General features: G+C 32.4%; 1 protein-coding gene across 2 annotated transcripts in view; it reads right to left on the bottom strand.

Moving 5' to 3' along the window:
- Unc13c (unc-13 homolog C) overlaps nt 1–20,358 on the bottom strand; it is a 539,205-nt gene that overhangs the window by 192,517 nt on the left and 326,330 nt on the right. For both annotated transcript variants that reach the window (XM_076848586.2, XM_076848585.2), the window contains one exon: nt 16,939–17,072. In XM_076848586.2, coding sequence (XP_076704701.2) covers nt 16,939–17,072 — 134 coding nt within the window. The remainder of the gene's footprint in view (nt 1–16,938; nt 17,073–20,358) is intronic.

The raw sequence follows: 20,358 nt of genomic DNA, 5'->3' as shown, positions 1-20,358 counted from the left end.
AGTGGTTTTATTATAAAGTTTTAGTAAAACGGTAACTATCACGATTGGTTCTCACCAGAAGTGGCAGAGTCAACACTGAGAATGATTCCTGTGACTTCTACAGAAATGGCCAGCAGTAAGAATAATTTTGGCAACAAGAGATTTTGAAGCTTTGTTTATCAGGTACCAGTAGGGATAGGAAATTTGGAGTGTGCTGTAAGTGATGGTGCTCACGGTGATATCAAAGGGGATCAGAAAAAAGCCTACACAGAGAATAGAAGCATGGAGAATAGAAAAGGAGAAGGAGGGGCACTGAGGGGACAGCCCAGAGAGCACAAGCTACGAGGGCCAAAGATATTCTATGAGGCTACTTTTGCCTTCTGTTTTTTACCCTTGAGTGGATGTGATACTAAGAAACATGGTTTTCAACTGAAAATGATGTAATACAGCAGTAAATGGAAACTACTGAATAAGATAAAGCCAAAAATATAAGATGCAAAAGGACATACTGGTATGGGCATTCACAGAAGTTAGTTGAAGAAAGTGAGATTGGCGTGGATATTTGAAGAAGGATAAATAAAATTAACTGTGCAATCGAATTAATGACTGTAATTATTATATGAAAAGACTCTCCATGTGACTTTTAAATATTTTTTTCTTTAATCTAGAAGCTTCCACGGAATAATTTTAAAACAGAACCTAAAAATAAGAAGTTAGTCTCAGGGTTTTCTCAGTTACAGAAGCACCATCAAGTTTGATTTTTATTCTTGAAAAACTGTGGTTGAAGGTTCTCATCACTGCTGTTAAATCCTTAAAAGGGCTAAACCTAAACCCAAATCAAAACACCACTTACAGACAACACGCTGGAAAAATACACACAGTCCTTAAAAAAAGTAATGGGATCATAACATTCATATGAAAAGAACTGTTACAAGTCTATAGGAAGAAGATGCATGTTTAAAAAGTGGCTGATGAGATGAATGGGTAATTAAAAAAGAAAAAACCCATAAAAACCTAATAAACAGGAAAAGAGATATTCACCTACTCTAATATCAGACATTTCAATGAAATGACAGTGAAAAATATTTACTTATCTAACTAAAAGCCATTAAAACAAAAACCCTGATGAACATTTAGGCCTTTTTTTTAAAATTTATTTTTTAGGCGTAGATGGGCACAACATAATGCCTTTATTTTTATGTGGTGCTGAGGATCAAACCCGGGTCCCGCCCATGCTAGGCGAGTGCTCTACCGCTGAGCCATAATCCCAGCCCATTTAGGCCTTTTTTGAACCTGATTTTCTCATAGGTATCTGATGATTCTCCATAGGCCTCCAGTTTTTGTGCCATACCCTCTTTGAATTTAAATTTCAAGATGTAATTTTTGCTAAATACACTTTAATAGAGAGAAAATTTTCATGTCTGAGATATGTGGGTGCATTTGGAAATATTTCTGATGCTTTCTAACACAGTTTAATAAAAGGTATCACTATTTATCCTGTGAATGTAGATAACCTTGTCATCATCAACCTCTGCCACACTCCACAGAGTCTCTTCCTTCTACTCTCCTGTGGGTTCTTCTTTGGCATGCCTATGGCATTTGCCTCTGTCTTTCTATTAATACTCTCACATCCCTAACTCCAGATATTGTTCTTACATACCTCAAGAATTGCCTCAGACTGTCAGTTCATCTCTTGGCCTCCATGTCTTCTATTTCCCATATATGGAACCCTCTATACTACCACCTAATTAACCATTTATAAACAAAGACCATAATATTTCAAACCACTTTTGTAAAATCGTCAGCTGCTTATTTTTGTGTAATAAGCCCAATAAAAGTATGAAATACATAAAAATGCCCATTTTCTAAGGGATTAGCTGGACTTTTCACAATTAGCTTGGTAAATATGGTGAATCAAGGACACCAGTGTACCCACAGACAGGATCATGATACAGAATATCACCTCTTCCCAGAAGCACCCCTGCTCATGAGTACTTTTTGTTACTACTTCCTTCCCCAAATTAATGATGATCCTGACTTCTCACACATAGCTTGGTTTGTTTATATATTGTCATCATAAGGCATATTCTCAATTGTGCCTGTCTTTTGTGTAGGATCTCTGGCTTAATTCTGTTGCTATATACTATTTATGAAAATGGGTTATCTCATTGTTTTATGTTTAATAGACATTTGTATATAGATATTGTTTTATGATATTAGACTATTAGTTCATCTCTTTGCCTCCATGTCTCCTATTTCCAATATATGGAAAGCTCTATGTTACCACCTGATTAGCCTCTTATAAACAAAGATCATAATATTTCAAACTATCTTGTAAAAACCATCAATTGCTTATAACATTTCTTAACATGACTATCTTGGCTCCTGGCCATCTGATTTCAAATTTCACTTCTTTCATCTCCATTCTCCAACTAACTGTGGTCTAATTTTCCACATTACTTACTGTTTATTGATATATTTGATGTTGATATCTTCTGGTCATTTCCCCCTTCCTATTTTCTCTCCTCTTTAATTTCTATATAATCTTAAATACTATTTCTCTATTCAAAACACAGCCCAGGTATCACCTCCCTCTAAAGTTGTCTGAAGTACTCAAAGAGGATTAACAATGATTAAATTACTGGCACAGATAAGGACATCGAAAAGTGCATAGTCACTATAAACTGGATCATAACTCACTGAATATTAAATTTGTGACAGTGTATTACATATTATGTAAATTTATAATTTATTCTTGGCACAGAATTTAACTTACCTAGCAGGATTTTATTGATGTTTGCTTAAAGTTTAGAACAGATCAAAACTATATTTTTTTCTCTTTAGCCATTTTTCCCTAGCATTATAAAATATTTCTTCTGACAGGGCTCAGAATATTCTACCCCAAAATATGACACCTTCAAATACTGAATATTTTAAGTTGAAGCAATTTGAGAAATGGCATGTGCAGGGAAGAGTTTTGGATTTTCCCCTGAAGCAAGTCTGCAGGTGTTTCCTCAGAGGAAAGGAGCCTCCTTATCTTTGAGGACACAGGGAGTCCAAAAGGAATCTGAGTGAACAGGTCTTCCTGTTTTCCCCAGTGAATACACTTATCTCATACTTACTGTATTTTTTTTTTCTGAAACAGCTGTTCTCAATTGTACTCTTCATCAAATCTAGCACAAAATCTCTCAGATTTAACCAATTCTTAGCTCTTCATGTTCTTATAAAAGCTCCTATGACTTATAAAACTGACAGTAAATAAATCTGTATGCTTTTCTTTTGTTAGTCTGTCTTTTGTTATTGGGACCTTGGCTAAGAACTAAGAAAATTAGAAGGAAAAGATATTTTCCTTTCCCTGAACTTCTTTCACCTAGTGTCCTTGCACCACCAACATTTTATATGTATATTTTATATATATTACATATATAATATAAGTATTATATACACATTTTATATACATACATATGCACAGTCATATATATAAGCATATATACACACATATGTTTCCGCTCCAAATAGTTTAAGTAACCCCAAAAGCCTGGGCATAACCTGGTAATATTTACAAATTTTATAATACAAATATTTTATAATGCTGAATATTTTAAGTTGAAACAATTTGAGAAATGGCATGTGCAAGGAAGACTTTTGGATTTTCCAAATACACACATGAATATATATTGGTTTTAAAACCAAGTTTCCAAAATAATACCTTTACTCCATTCCATCTATGGAAAAAATGGAGAAAAAAATCAAAATTGTGAACAAAATACAACAGATCAAAAATAAAAGAAAATTGTTGCTTGAAGAGGAAAGACATCCTATTTTTCTCTCAATATATATTTTGTCAAGTACCCAATAAACTGCTAGTTAGGCTTTAAGTTTCCAATTTTTTTTTTAACTTTTTAAAAATAACTTTATTTATTTATTTATTTTTTATGTGGTGCTGAGGATTGAACCCAGTACCTTACACTTTCAAGGCAAGTACTTTACCACTGAGCTATAGCCCCAACCCTAATTGTTTCCAATTTTTAAGAGACAAAAAATAATTACATTTTCATAATAGTGTTTTTTGCACTGTATTCAAATTTTCTTCATAGATTTGTAAATATGTGGCTTCAGTTTGGCACCAAAATTTATGTGCTTAATTTATGCTTCATTCCCAGTTCCAAAGCATGATTTTAAAAGCAAAGTTGTTTTCCTCCAACACCCTCCATTGTTGATTACTGTTGCCTTTTCTTTGGGTAGCTAAGAAGTCTACACCATCTACATATTTATGCTAGGGGATAATTTTCCATAATTTAACACATTTCCGGCTATTTCTTCTATATAATCTACAGCAGTAAGAGCCTGAGGCTAAACCTCAATGAAGTTCAGAAGACAGAGATCTGATTTTCCCTCTCCTACCTACCTAATTTACCCAATAGAGCAGTTAGTAGTTTCTTTAAATATTAATTATCTCTTCCGCAAATGGGATGATAATAATTGTATTATTATTATTATTATTATTATTAGTTTTACATGCTGTTATTTGAATTAAATGAGGATTTTATAGGTAAATATTTTGTATACTCACTACCACATAATGAAAATTCAATAAATTTTTGCTGCTGTTGATAATAAAATTCTAATTATAAGTCAGATATAAAGGAAAGTATTATTCAGATTCCATTGATATCTAATGGAAAAATAAGTATCACACAAAATGAACATAAGTTTATATTTGTGTTTTCTGGTTTTTAGTCACCAGGAAAAAAATGTTAATAGAATTAATAGCAATAAACTTGATTGCAGAGGAAAAATTTTTTTTATGTACTCACAGGAGTAAAGTAGTTTTATAGCTTGAGAAATCCTAACTGACATACTAGCAGTTCATATGCTAATCAGAAATAAATTCCAAACTGTTATAGAAGAAGAACTGAAAAACCTATTAACTTTCTGCAACCATTTCCTGTTTGCTACTCAGAGGAATAATATATATTTAAAAGTTTAAAAAGTATACATAAATGGTATATTAATGCTACTATTCCTTTAAAATGTATGCATATATATTCATGTGTTTATCTTTCTCACATTGAAGTAGGATAGAAGAAAGGATAAAAGATAGGTAGAAATGAGACAAAAAGAAGAAAGAGGAAACTAAAACTTTAATCTGAAAGTCTTGTGTTGAAGTTTCTCATGTTTTTCTCACAAGGCCAGTATTTCTCCCAGGCCTATTACTACCAAACTCGAGAAATCTGTTTGTCTTAATGTGACTACAAATTCACTCACTTATGAAAATTGCTTTCTGTACTGTTAATGAGCCTACACAATGCACTAACACATTCACTTTTAGAAAGGCTGAACAAAAGGTAATGTAATGTTCTTTTTTCCTTTTTTTTTAAAGGTAAGCTATTTTAAGAACCTATAATATAGGTACATTCACAATGTTACCTATGAACCAGGTAGAGAGGACAACATAGACCTAAGAATCCAGAGACCGGCTGAACATATCTTGTGTCATCAGGTTGATTCCATTCCCACATATCTCCCTATGTCCACCCCATCTTACAGGTTTTCTTTAAAAGAAGAGCCTGTGATCACCAAGACATTACTTCACACTCTTCAGATAGCTGGTATTCTGCTTGGAGAATGTAGATTTTCACCTTTTACTTTCTGATACGGCTCCTCTGATAAAACCTGGTGCATTCTTAAATTCTTTTCTGTCTTAAGAGCTTGCAAGGTCCAGGTAGAGATATCCTCTGCCTAGGGACCTCCTTGAACCCCTTTCTGGTACAACACTAATCTGAATTTGTTACATTTTCTATATACAAATTAAACTCTCTAATGTAAAGTCTACTTTTTCATTCTCCATGCAGTCATAGCTTAACTTAACCTATAATTTATCAAGAGGCGGTTTAATGAAATGACTGATCCATTCTACCATTATAAGAATATCTCCTGTTTTTAATTTGCAGCAATTAATACAAAGCATAAATATTTTAAACCTTGAGTCTTATGAGATTCAACAATTTAATAAACCAATTTATTATCTTGCAAATCTCTTAGTGAAATAAGGAAAACATAATCTACTGCTGCCAAACTTGATCATTCTGATTCATTAGTCACAACAGATAAAATTAGAATCCATTAAATGTGAAGTATTATTGTGATGTGCAAAGATGTCTTTGAAGAAGTATGTTCATTGTAATAAATGAGTAAGCAATGGCTCTGTGCTAATGCCTCTGTGCTACCCAACGGAAACTTTATGATAGCTAGAACTCAAGAGACATTTAGTTTGTTGTGCTCTTTCAGCTTATTATTTTAAAAAGGTTCTGTTAGGATGTTCTGCATTTAAGAACACTTGACATACATGAATGCAACAAACTGTCATTATCATAAACAGAACAACTGAGAAGGATAAATTTTATTAAGCAGGACTCTATTAATTTGTTACAAACTACTCTATTAAGTTAAAGGTGTATCAAAGAGAAACTGAAACATAACACTGCATGTAAAGCTGAAAATCAGGTTATAGATTGGTAAGTGAGCTCACCTAATTGAACACTTCCTATATTGACAAGTTTTCCATTTGTAGTTAGGTTTTCTCTTTTTATAAAAGCAGTCAATTGCAAATGCTATTTAAAGCCAATCACCCTTTTATCTTTTTGTTTTCCCTTTATTTGCATTTATGACTTAAGGTATTATTTTAATGAACTTGAATTTTCAAGCACATACTTAATTTTAATGTGAAAAATAAAATTGGGGATGAATTTAGTTTAACTACTGAGATTCACATTGTATAAAACAACAGAAATGCCTTCCAGAAATGGGAAAGGGAGTGGGGATGGACAAGGACAGCCTAAATAACTGGTTATTTATTCCTGTGATAACACATTTCTTACTTTTTTTTCTATTAGTTTACATTCTATTGAAACTGGTGCCATATAAAATCCTGAATTTTTAACTTTTTGTAAGTAGTTGTGTTACAAATAATCATAACCAGATCCAGATTAATCATTAAAACATCAGAATATGTTTGGGTTGGACTAAAGGACTGATGTCCATCATCTTACTCCTGGAATCATTTTCCTTATAATCAATATCCTTGTTAATTCAAAGGGTTGTTTAGATTCTGAATCTGCCTCTTACTAGATATGTGGTCTTGAGAAAGAGAAAGTCATTTAATCCTCTCTGTGCTTCAGATTCAGCATCTGAAAGTCAGAGAAAATAATGGTACTGATGTTATTAGAATTAAATTATATAAACCATGAAAATGCTTAGTGCAATGCCTGATCCCATTCAATTTTCATAGTTCCCTATATGAAGATGATGATATATGTAACATATATCTACTTGTATCTGAATTTTCTAGCAAGCAAATCAAAACCTTAAAAAAAAAAATCCAGGATCAACTTTGTTTGTTCCTCTGTGATGTGTAATTAGGGAGGTGAAAAATTGGAAATTTCATAAAGGGTTTAATTCTTGTTCTTTTCATATGATGTGTTGTTTGGATAATTTGCAGAGAAACAATTGATCTACTTTTAAATGGGTATAATTAACATGAGTCAAAACTTTCAAAATTGGTTATGTTTTCTTTTATACTGTTAATGTCAAAAAACTTTTTGGCACAAATGTTTGAATTTTTTTGGCTATCCTTTTCCCTCAGTTGAGTCCTGATTGCAACTAGTCAAATATAAAAAGGCATTTTTAACAAAAATCAGGGACATTTGATTACCTATTAGGAAATAGTTCCCTGGGGCATGTAACTATGGTACAGGGATTACCCAATACCAACTTTATTATTATCAGTTGTGATCTGATATTGGGACATCCAAAAAATTAGCTATGATTTTTAGAAATAAATTCTGAAGCATGAAGGAATTAAATAAAATGTGCCTTAAGTTTTGTTTAAATATTTCAGAGAAAACAAAAATCGAGTATATTAGAAAAAGTTGAGAAAATTTGGTAACTATTGAATTTAAGAGATGGATATATGATGTTGTACATTTCCCTATACTTTTTAATATGATGAACACTTTTATAACATTTTAATATAAAAAATAATTTTAAAAAGCCATAGGGCAAAAAAAAAAAAAGAAATCAACAGCTTTACTACTTTGAACATTATTTCCAGAACAGAAAGAACAAGATAAAAGTCCCTGATCAAAGAAATTTATACCCAATCTCCCTCACCACAACAAATGAAATACATTACCTTTTAAAATATACAATTTGAAAATCATATATTTTATGGGTTTTCCCATAACCCCAATGAAATAAATACAGCATACTTCTTTGCAAATGATATGGTAAATTTTTAAAAATTTGTCCATTTTCTACTCAACACATTTGATACTATGATATATATTTTTAATGCAGAGTAAAAATAAGCTGCAATTGCAGTGTATGTATACTTTTGAAGAAAGCTAAAAGAAAACCAAAGATAATACAATGAGCACAGTAAAGGGATAACTTTTTGTAAGTAGTTGTGTTACAAATAGAAGGGATGAAATACGTTTTGGCTTTTATTTTGATAAGGATTATACAAATGAAGGAAAAATAATAATATCTTAAATGAAATAAGAGTAAAATTTTATGAGTATATACAAAGAAATATGATTTTTTAGGCATATATAGTAAACTTCCCTTACATATTTAATTGACATCGATCTAAAACAAATTCATATCTAAGTATACAATTGCTTCCTGCATATAACACTTAAATATCACATAGGTAATCAAATCTCTATAATTTTCTTATATTGATATGTCCTTCTGTATTCATTACCTTAAAAAATGTATGTCTATAAATATAGCAAGCACTTCATTATTTTCTACCTTCTTTCTTAACATTCTCATCAATGTAGTAAAAAAATATTACTTGATTTATCTTCTTAATACTTCATAAACTTGACCCAAATACTCCATCATTATGTACAATACCCTCATATTTTCTCAATGGGTTTCTGCTGTAGTTGCTTAATAGTTATCTCCACTAACAAAGACAGTAATAAAGAAAACAAATAAATCTAATAGCAAAAATAATTAGAAATTTAATAAAACCCAAAACTGTGTTTTTTCTAAAAATATCAACAAAATCCATGTCTACACAGTTGAACAAGAAAAAGAGAGAAGATATAAAATATCAATATTAAGGATGAGAAAGAGGAAAGCATTTCAGATTTTATAGACATGAAGAAGATAATAAGAGAATGTCATGAGCAATTATATGATAGGAATTGAAGACTAAGATGTAGTGAAAATAATTATTTGAAAGACACAAATTGCAAAATCTTAATGAAGAACAAATGAGTAATCTGATTATCCCTACATCTAATAAAGAAATTGTAGTTTTAGTCTAAAAAACCTCTACAAAGAAAACTTAAGTCCCAGATGACATTTCTGGTAAATCCTACAAAATCTCAAGAAACAAATTTTCAATTTTATAAATACTTTTCTGGAAAATAATCAAAACAAAGACAATACTTTCCAACTCATTATATGAAGCCATTATTATATTGATATAAACATCATAAAAGGATATTATAAGCAAAGATGGGAGTATAGCTTATGGGTAGAGCCCTTGCCCAGCATGTATGAGGACTTGGTTGGATACCAAGCATGGGGCAGAGGATATAAAAAGAAACACACTAATATCTTCATAAAAATAGAAGCAAAAATTGAATCTAAAATATAAGAAGGATTACATATCAAGATTATGGGAAATACATCCCAGAAATGTAAGCTCAGTTTAAATTTAAAAATCAGTTAAGTACAATTCGTCATGCTAGTAGACTTGATGAAAACATTATATAATTATTCTAATATAAGTAGAAATGATATTTGACAAAATAAAATAGCCATTCATAATAAAAGCTCTCAGAATAATAGGAATAGGACTAAACTTCATCAATTTCATAAAGAATATCTGTAAAAATCCCTGTTAACATCATATATATTGGTGAAAGATTCCAAGCTTTCCTGATAAGATTGGAATTATAACAAGGATATTTTATCTGCTCTTACTAGTTTTAGTCAATATTGTACTAGAGATTTTATTGTACTAGAGGAATAAGGAGAGAAAAATAACAAATTACATCCATATTGGAAATAAATGAGTTGGGCTATCTTTATTGTTGACAAGATCATTAGAAATCTACAAAAATAGAAGTAAATTTAGAAAGGCTGATAATGGCCTTTCTAAATTTAGAGGAATACATAAAATAACTGTATTTTACCAACAAAGAGAATTGAAGGAAAAGATATCATTTTCAATAGCAATCAAGATATATTTTAAAAGATTTGAAAAAAATATTTGCAAAACCTGTTCACTAAGAATGACAAACATTGCCTTGAGAAATGAAAGATCTTAATGAACGGAGATATATACTATGCTTATAGATCATAAGAACTGATCTGTTTATGGTTTCAGTGTTCCCCAAATTGATTCATATATTTAACATAATTACAATCAAAAGTTCACCAGGCATTTTTCTTTCAGAAGTTGACAAATTCAAAATTTAAGTGGAATTGCAAAGGAACTAGATTAATGAAACAGCTTTTTAAAATACAAAGTTGACAAGCTTATGATATTTGAGAATATGTTATAAAACCACCTTTACCAAGAAGAGTGGTACTAATGTAATGATTATATATATATATATAATATAAACAGAACTGAATAGAAAGAACAGAATTAGACTCTTATGTTTATAGTCAATTGCTTTTTGACAAAGGTGCCAAAACAATTCAATTAAGAAAGGATAATTTTACAACAAGTGGAGCTGAAAATTTTAGATAAATATATGCAAGCAAACCAATGAACCTTAAAATCTCTTGTCACACATGTATAAAAAAGTTAACTGGAAATGAATGATAGATCTCAATGTGAGAGTCTAGAATAAAACCAGGATGTTGCAAGTTGATCCTGGGTGTTGCAAGAATTTCTTAAATAGAATATGAAAAGCCCGAACGATAAAAGAATCTGGTCAATAGATTTGATTATTCAAATCAGAATTTAAAAAAACACACAAAATTTTGCTCTTTAAAAGATACTAATTAAAAATGACAAAGAATGTTACAAACTAGGACAATATATTATAAAATTTTTGTCTGATAACAGACCTTCATCTAGAATACATAAATCAGTAAAACAATACAATAACAAGGTAACATTCCAATTTGGAAATGGGAAAATGATGTGAATGCAAACCATCAAAAATATGAATTGTGGATATTGTGAATGGAGTGTTTTTCCTCATTTCTGTTTCAGAAGTTTTGTCGCTGATGTACAGAAATGCCTTTGATTTATGCGTGTTGATTTTATATCCTGTCACTTTGCTGAAATATCCTCAAAAAAAATAAAATACTTGGGAATCAACCTAGCAAAAGAGGTGAAAGATTTATGCAATGAAAACTACAGAACCCTAAAAAGAGAAGTAGAAGAAGATCTTAGAAGATGAAAAATATACCCTTTTCATGGATAGGCAGAACTAACATCATCAAAATGGCAATATTACCAAAAGTTCTCTATAGGTTTAATGCAATGCCAATCAAAATCCCAACGACATTTCTTGTAGAAATAGATAAAGCAATCATGAAATTCATATGGAAAAATAAAAGACCCAGAATAGCAAAAGCAATTCTAAGCAGGAAGTGTGAATCAGGCCGTATAGCGATACCAGATTTCAAACTATATTACAGAGCAATAGTAACAAAAACAGCATGGTACTGGTACCAAAACAGGTGGGTGGATCAATGGTACAGAATAGAGGACACAGAGACTAATCCACAAAGTTACAACTATCTTATATTTGATAAAGGGGCTAAAAGCATGCAATGGAGGAAGGATAGCATCTTCAACAAATGGTGTTGGGAAAACTAGAAATCCATATGCAACAAAATGAAACTGAATCCCCTCCTCTCGCCATGCACAAAAGTTAACTCAAAGTGGATCAAGGAGCTTGATATCAAATCAGAGACTCTGCGTCTAATAGAAGAAAAAGTTGGCTACGATCTACATATAGTGGGGTCGGGCTCCAAATTCCTTAATAGGATACCCATAGCACAAGAGTTAATAACAAGAATCAACAAATGGGACTTACTTAAACTGAAAAGTTTTTTCTCAGCAAGAGAAACAATAAGAGAGGTAAATAGGGAGCCTACATCATGGGAACAAATTTTTACTCCCCACACTTCAGATAGAGCCCTAATATCCAGAGTATACAAAGAACTCAAAAAATTAGACAATAAGATAACAAATGGGCAAAGGACCTGAACAGACACTTCTCAGAGGAGAACATACAATCAATCAACAAGTACATGAAAAAATGCTCACCATCTCTAGCAGTCAGAGAAATGCAAATCAAAACCACCCTAAGATATCATCTCACTCCAGTAAGATTGGCAGCCATTATGAAGTCAAACAACAACGAGTGCTGGCGAGGATGTGGGGAAAAGGGTACTCTTGTACATTGCTGGTGGGACTGTAAATTGGTGCGGCCAATTTGGAAAGCAGTATGGAGATTCCTGGGAAAGCTGGGAATGGAACCACCATTTGACCCAGCTATTGCCATTCTCCAACTATTCCCTGAAGACCTTAAAAGAGCGTACTACAGGGATACTGCCACATCGATGTTCATAGCAGCACAATTCACAATAACTAGACTGTGGAACCAACCCAGATGCCCTTCAATAATTGAATGGATAAAAAAATGTGGCATTTATACACCATGGAGTATTACACAGCAGTAAAAAATAACAAAATCATGGAATTTGCAGGGAAATGGATGGCACTAGAGCAGATTATGCTTAGTGAAGCTAGCCAATCCCTAAAAAACAATACCAAATGTCTTCTTTGATATAATGAGAGCAACTAAGAACAGAGCAGGGAGGAAGAGCAGGAAGAAAAGATTAACATTAAACAGAGATATGAGGTGGGAGGGAAAGGGAGAGAAAAGGGAAATTGCATGGAAATGGAGGGAGACCCTCATTGTTATACAAAATTACAAATAAGAGTTTGTGAGGGGAATGGGAAAATAAAAACAAGGAGAGAAATGAATTACAGTAGATGGGGTAGAGAGAGAAGATGGGAGGGGAGGGGAGGGGGGATAGTAGAGGATAGGAAAGGTAGCAGAATACAACAGTTACTAATAGGGCATTATGTAAAAATGTGGATGTGTAACCGATGTGATTCTGCAATCTGTATTTGGGGTAAAAATGGGAGTTCATAACCCACTTGAATCTAATGTATGAAATATGATATGTCAAGAGCTTTGTAATGGTTTGAACAACCAATAAAAAATAATTAAAAAATATGAATTGCAAATAAATACATGAAAAGAAGGTCTACTACATTAGGATCCAAGAAATTTGAAATACTGCTATAAAATTTTTTAAAAGGGTAAAATTAGAAGACTAATAGTCCCAAGTATTAGAAAGGTACAGTCACTTTGGAAAATGATCAAACAGAAATGAAATATGTTTATAGAAGACTTATAAACAAATATCCACAACAACTTCATCTTAAAAAATCCAAACAATGATTAACAGATGAATAGGTAACTATATTGTGGTATAGTCATACAATAGAATATTACTCAGAAATAAAACCTCAAAACAACATGAATGAGTCTTGAAATAGTTAAATTGAAGTAAAGAAGAGAGATCTGAGAGTGCATGTAATAATAACCTTTCCAGACTAATTTACAGCATCAGAAAGCAAATGAGTGACTGCCTGGGGACAGTGGAGGGGCTGGGTAGGACAGATTTAAAAAGGCACATGGGAACTTACTAAAGAGAGAGATTTCTTCATTATCTCAATAGGGATTATGGTTTTGTGGCTAAATGTGTATATCAAAACTAATCAAATTGCATGCTTTAAAATGTGCAGTTTTATTATATTTAATAGTAGCTTGATAAACCTGTTAGAGAGAGAAAGCCTATACCTAATTCTGAAATATTCTGCCTAATTTTTCAGTGTCAGTGAAATTTGGATAAGTCTCTAGAAAGCAACCTCATAAAAAAGTTTAAAATTGAGAGAATGTTGCTTAAATAATGAATCAATTAATCAATTAATGAAGCAGAAACAGAGAAAACAGATATTGACTCACACATAAGGATTTACTTTATTCATTCATTCGATAAGTATATATGCCTGAATATATATAGTGATCAAAATAGAAGAAATCTTTTTCTTCATGTCTACACTCTACAATTACTATAAACATTATATAATTTAAACTAACAAAAGCTTACAATCATTTCTCAGTCATCAAAGCAATAAAAATTCATTCAATAAATTATTTATATCAATAATCCTAGATTACACAGAAGAAGATTTTAAAATGTCCTGTATTTTTAAATCATTTACTAGCCATGTCTTCCAAAATAAAACCCAAACCTGTTTTAGCTTGACATATCTTTCACAAATTGGTTTGGGCCTCATCTGTTAGTACACACAGGGCACATGAGAGACTCTTCATTAATATTGCAGACTTCAGTGCCATTGCAGATTTTGTGACTCCAAATTTAGGAGAGGGCTCAGGATCTGCAAAGTCAACTTGTAGCTCCTGTGATCCAGACCAGTGGTCTGTATTTCTTACTCTGTGAAACACAACCCAAGTAGCCAATGGGATGAGTAATGAAACTTGATGTGACGATGCATTATGTAAATAAAGCAGATGTGAACAAAAATTTCATCAAATTATACAAATGCTACATTGGCCACCAAGACCACATCTCAATATCCACTTGAGTTCACTGTAAGGCATTGATTAAAATGAGTAAGAAACAAAATTGAATGATCTCAGTTAAGCAAAAAAACTTTAGAATATCCTTAAAATCGGAACAAATACAATCATATCACTTTTATATGTTTTATGTTATATAACTTTTATATTATGATCGAATCAAATATAATCAAGTAACTTGTGTTTCTCAGAAAATGTTTGTTTTTATATTATTGGTCTCCCAATCTTTAGAAAAACCAGTTAATCTGTCCTCAAGAAAGATTCAAAGAATAATCTGCTCTAATGCCATCCATTTCCCTCCAAATTCTATGATTTTGTCATTTTTTAATGCAGAGTAATACTCCATTGTGTATAAATGCCACATTTTTTTTTTTTTTATCCATTCGTCTATTGAAGGGCATCTAGGTTGGTAGATTATGCTAAGTGAAGCTAGCCAATCCCTTAAAAACAAATGCCAAATGTCTTCTTTGATATAAGGAGAGTAACTAAGAACAGAGTAGGGACGAAGAGCATGAGAAGAAGATGAACATTAAACAGGGATGAGAGGTGGGAGGGAAAGGGAGAGAGAAGGGAAATTGCATGTAAATGGAAGGAGACCCTCAGGGGTATACAAAAGTACATACAAGAGGAAGTGAGGGGAAAGGGGGAAAAATATAAGGGGGAGAAATGAATTACAGTAGAGGGGGTAGAGAGAGAAGAGGGGAGGGGAGGGGGGAGGGGGGATAGAAGAGGATAGGAAGGGCAGCAGAATACAACAGACACCAGTATGGCAGTATGTAAAACAGTGGATGTGTAACCAATGTGATTCTGCAATCTGTATATGGGGTAAAAATGGGAGTTCATATCCCACTTGAATCAAAGTGTGAAATATGATATATCAAGAACTATGTAATGTTTTGAACAACCAACAATAAAAATTAATTTTTTTAAAAAAAGAAAGATCCAAAGAATGAATGAGAAAATAAATCTATTCCAAGAAACAGGCAGATATCAAGTAGACAAAATACTTCCCAGGACCCATGATGTGAAAAGGACATGCCTTGAATTAAGAGAGGTCGCCTAGTCCTAACAAAGGAGAATAAAATAGTGGGGTTTCTATAGGTGGTGATCAGGAGACATTGTGAGCAGCAGGAAGCAAACGTGGGTACAAGGATTAGGTCTGGGAAAAGCGGGGAAAAAAGTGAAAAGAGAAATGGGAAGCTGTAGTGGTTGCAGACAGAGGATAGGACATATCCTCCACAATTAGGAGGAAGCTGAGGCAGGAGACAATGGATGATTGAGAGGCAGAAAGGGTGAAAATTGGGATACTTTATTCCTTCTGCAATTGGAATTTTAATTTAATCCATCAAAAATTTTGACTCTATAAAAACTGGTTCTCTGTTGAGCTACTTCATTGTTCTACTTCATAGTTTGCCTACTTCTGCTGTCCTAACTGCCCACATCATTTCATGTCTTACCAACTAACTACTCCAGTTAACACAACTGTGAGTTCCTGGTTTGTAGTCTGTTACTTTTCACCCTCAATATGTGCAACATTAAATGAAATTGGATCTTGGAAATTATCTAGTAGTATGTCTTTATTTCACATAGAAGAAAACCGAGACCCAGGAAAATTAGACAATTTGCCAAAGGTCTCATAGATAGTGGCATTTTGAGAAGATGATTATTTTAAACTTCTGGAATAGTCATGAATTTAATCTATCTACCCTATCTTGAGGAATAGAACCACAGGTCATAGGTTGCAAAAGTGGACTTGTTCTACTAAATATTGCATTAACTTGATTAAATCCAACATGCACAACTACTTTGGAGGCATTTTTCTTTGGCCAAAGTCTTTATTATTAAAAGCCACAGTGGAATATATTTAATACTAGCTCTATAACATTTTTTTTTTAATTTGGGGGAGCAGAACACTTTTTATCTTTGGAAACAATGGAATAGTTATGAAAAGAACCAGAGGAAAGAGGTAACTTTTCTAGATGAAATAAAAATAAAGTCTTGAGAAATATGTGTCTCCATGTCCAAACAACCATACTTAACAAGGTTGAAACTGAAAAATTCATGTATTGCTGAATTGATATTAACTGATAAAAATAGAAAAATACTGTTTTCTGAAGCTTAATTTTAGAAAAGATTTTTACTGGCATCATAATACAGGCTGTGCATAAAATGTACATTTTTTAACTTTAGTGGAATGAAACCCATTCATTTCTAAAAACAGAGTACTTACTGATTCAGCACAGGTGTGTAGGCGGTTTTATCCTCATCAATGATGGTGACCATCAATGTAATCAATTGGGGCCAAAAATCCAAATTCTTGGTGGTGGGTCCCTGATCTTCCCGAGGAATGTCCTGTTTCTTATTCTGCTCACAAGGTACACAACATGCAAAAGAAAAGGTTAAATGAGATGATTTTAGATGCCACCGTCAAATAGGAGGATCAGATAAAAATGTTATGAGAAACTCTTAAATCATCTGAGACAAAGCGGTTAAACTCAGATTTCCTTTCTTGTTGAATGGCACTCCACAGGGTAAATTCAGAGAGGCCAGGCCTGTATTTCTAATCACTCCTTTGTTTTGTTTTACCTCCCAGTGCTCTTTTATTTGGATCTAGAATAAATGTTTCTCTTCTTTCTACTGCAATTTATGCCCACAGAGCATTGCAGAAATTATCCTCCCAATGTGGCTTCTTTCACAGAGATTGAACTTCGTGTATGTAAAGATGGGTGTGTGTATGAGTGTGTGTGTGTGTGTGTGTGTGTGTGTGTGTGTGTGTAACTTATGTGTAAATGTTTTAGCCAAAGTCACAAAATGTGCAGAATTCAAAACTTCCTAATTAACAAAATCATACTGTGAGATTCTACAATGTTATACGAACTGTCTGGAGTTTCCCCTGTATGCCTACAAATTTATTCAATTAACTAAAATTTTGTAAATCTATCCTCTTCTCTTTTCCTGTTTATTTAAATAATCTTTGAATGCTCAATTTACTACACTTTCTGAATTTTTTTAACCCTCACCTCTAGAAAGGAGAGTGTGGCCTGGAATGATCTGAATTTACTTCAACCTATATACTTCTTTTCAACATATAGATAAGTTATTCTGCTTATCTATTTTGGTGGGTATTCATACAGTAATTTTTTCATATATACTTTTAAAATTAGTGAAAAAATATAGGCAGAGGTAATTTCCACTTAAGTATGCAAATAAGTGGGAAACATATGGCTTATATGACTGTTTTTGCTAAATAATCTATAAGCTTATAGGTCTAGGATATCTGAAAACTTCAATTTGTGGCTCAGGAAACACAAAAACTCTGATGAAAATGGTATATTCAGTTTTATATGGCCCAATCTATTGTCATATTTAATTGCTCTGTCTTTTGCCATGATTAAATCAGCCACCTGTGCTGAATGGTTGTATATATATGTCTTCCAATGTCAGCCAAGACATATATGTGGATAAATTGTCACTCTATTGTTGTTCTCACTTGAGTTAAAATATGGCCTCATACTTCATTCACTTATTACTAGAGACCTGTACACACAGACTTTAGGGACACATATTACCTTAGAGTACTTCCAAAAGCTATCTATTTAACTTTATGTTGAAAACATAAAGGATGTTAAAACTTGTAGAGCTAAATGGTCAAAAAAATTAGTGATTGACATAAATTACTTCAAATAGCCAGAACAAACTATAAGCAATCTTCAGAATCTAAAGAACTTTATATATACATATATATATATATATATATATATATATATATATATATATATATATATTTCCCCTGAGAACCATTTGAAACTCCTTGTTGGCAGACTTCCTCCTTCCATACCTGAGGTATATCAAATTCTGTCAGTGGATCCTTAGGAAGAACAACGCAGGCTTACAAATACCCGGCTAGTCTGACTTTTAAGTTAGATTTTTTAATTGAAATTTATCTTTGTTTTGTGAACACAACTTTAGTATTGACTCATTTTATTAAACCCAATCTCTCTCTCTCTCTCTCTCTTTGGTGCATTTAGAAATTTGAACAACCTGGTGAGTTGTGAAGGCTGTAAATAAAATTAGTTCTGATGGCCACAGTGGGCTATATTAGGATACTATCATTAATCACCATGATGTGTACATGGCTAAACAACATGTCATACATATTTTAAGTAGTGTGATTAAATAAAAGGAAATTATTATAAATGATATGTCTAACATCACACTGCTTATCATCAACTGCAAAGACTGATATGGAAAAGCGTAAAGACAGAGTAATTGAATATGCATTAATTCTGAATTCCCTTAGGTGTCACATATTGTATTTCCATTGGTCTTTCCTATGACACCAGAGGATTATTAATGGTGCAATTTTTTGCATCAAATTCCATATATATTACATCAGAATAAACCAAACTGGATGCTGAATCATTAATTTTATACACAGCACACTGCAGCAGCATAAATTAGGCTTTCTCCATTTTAATAGACTGCATGTTTGAAAATATGAGATACAATCAGGTGTATCATAAAGTTTACCGAGTTTCTTAAGACTTAAATTTTCAAAGTAACTTATTGATATAGCCTAGAAACCTACTAAATATTTTGCCTTTTCATTGGAAAAATTAAGGTAATAGATGATAAGAAAATTTAGGAAAGTTAATAAGTATTCATATTTACTGAAATTCTTCTGTATTAATATTTATTATAATGAGAATATATAACCATTATAGACACTTTAATTACAACAAAAGTTCATAACATGTTCACAAAATATAGCTTATAAGATCAATTAAAGTGATTATTGTAATAGTGGCTAAAGATTATTTTGTTGAAGAATTCTTATAATAAGAGATTTGAAAGAAAGTCTGTGAGGGTGCAATGGGGAGAGAATTTTTTGAAGCAGAATGTTGATAGGCTCTAGAATTGGCTGAAGAAAGCATCTAATGATTGTTTCCAAAGGATATTTCACTACTGAAAAGTATATGCAGACAAGCCGATAAGATGTATACTACACTTTCATGATTGCCAAATATGAAAATACAAGCTTATCCCATCAAGAGAAGACCAATATAGAGAACATGATAGGTAAAAAAAAAAAAAGTGTTTTTTTGTTTTTTTCAAATTTTTCTTCTTTTTTTCTGATCTGTAGCATGTTTTGAATCATGAGAAACTATTTAAGAAACTGCTCTGACAATTTTGTTTACTATTGTACTCTGCTGCCTTCCTATCCCCCCTCCCCTCCTCTCCCCTCTTTCTACCCAATCTACTGTGACATGTTTCTCTCTCTCTCTTTTTTATTCCCCCTCACACCATCTTATATGTAATTTTGCATAACAATGAGGGTCTCCTACCATCTTCCATGCAATTCCCCTTCTCTCTCCCATTCCCACACACCTCTCATCCCTATTTAATGGTAATCTTCTTCTCATGCTCTTCCTCCCTGATCTGTTTTGAGTTGCCCCCCTTATATCAAAGAAGACATTCTGCATTTGTTTTTTAGGGATTGGCTAGCTTCACTTAGCATAATCTGCTCTAATGCCATTCATTTCCCTGCAAATTCCATGATTTTGTGTTTTTTAGTGCTGAGTAATATTCCATTGTGTATAAATGCCACATTTTTTATCCATTCATCTATTGAAGGGCATCTGGGTTGGTT

The sequence above is a fragment of the Callospermophilus lateralis genome, chromosome 3, assembly GCF_048772815.1.
Source record: "Callospermophilus lateralis isolate mCalLat2 chromosome 3, mCalLat2.hap1, whole genome shotgun sequence".
NCBI lineage: Eukaryota > Metazoa > Chordata > Mammalia > Rodentia > Sciuridae > Callospermophilus > Callospermophilus lateralis.
The sequence above is the reverse complement of the archived record's forward strand: the minus strand, read 5'-3'. Positions and strand labels throughout refer to the sequence as shown.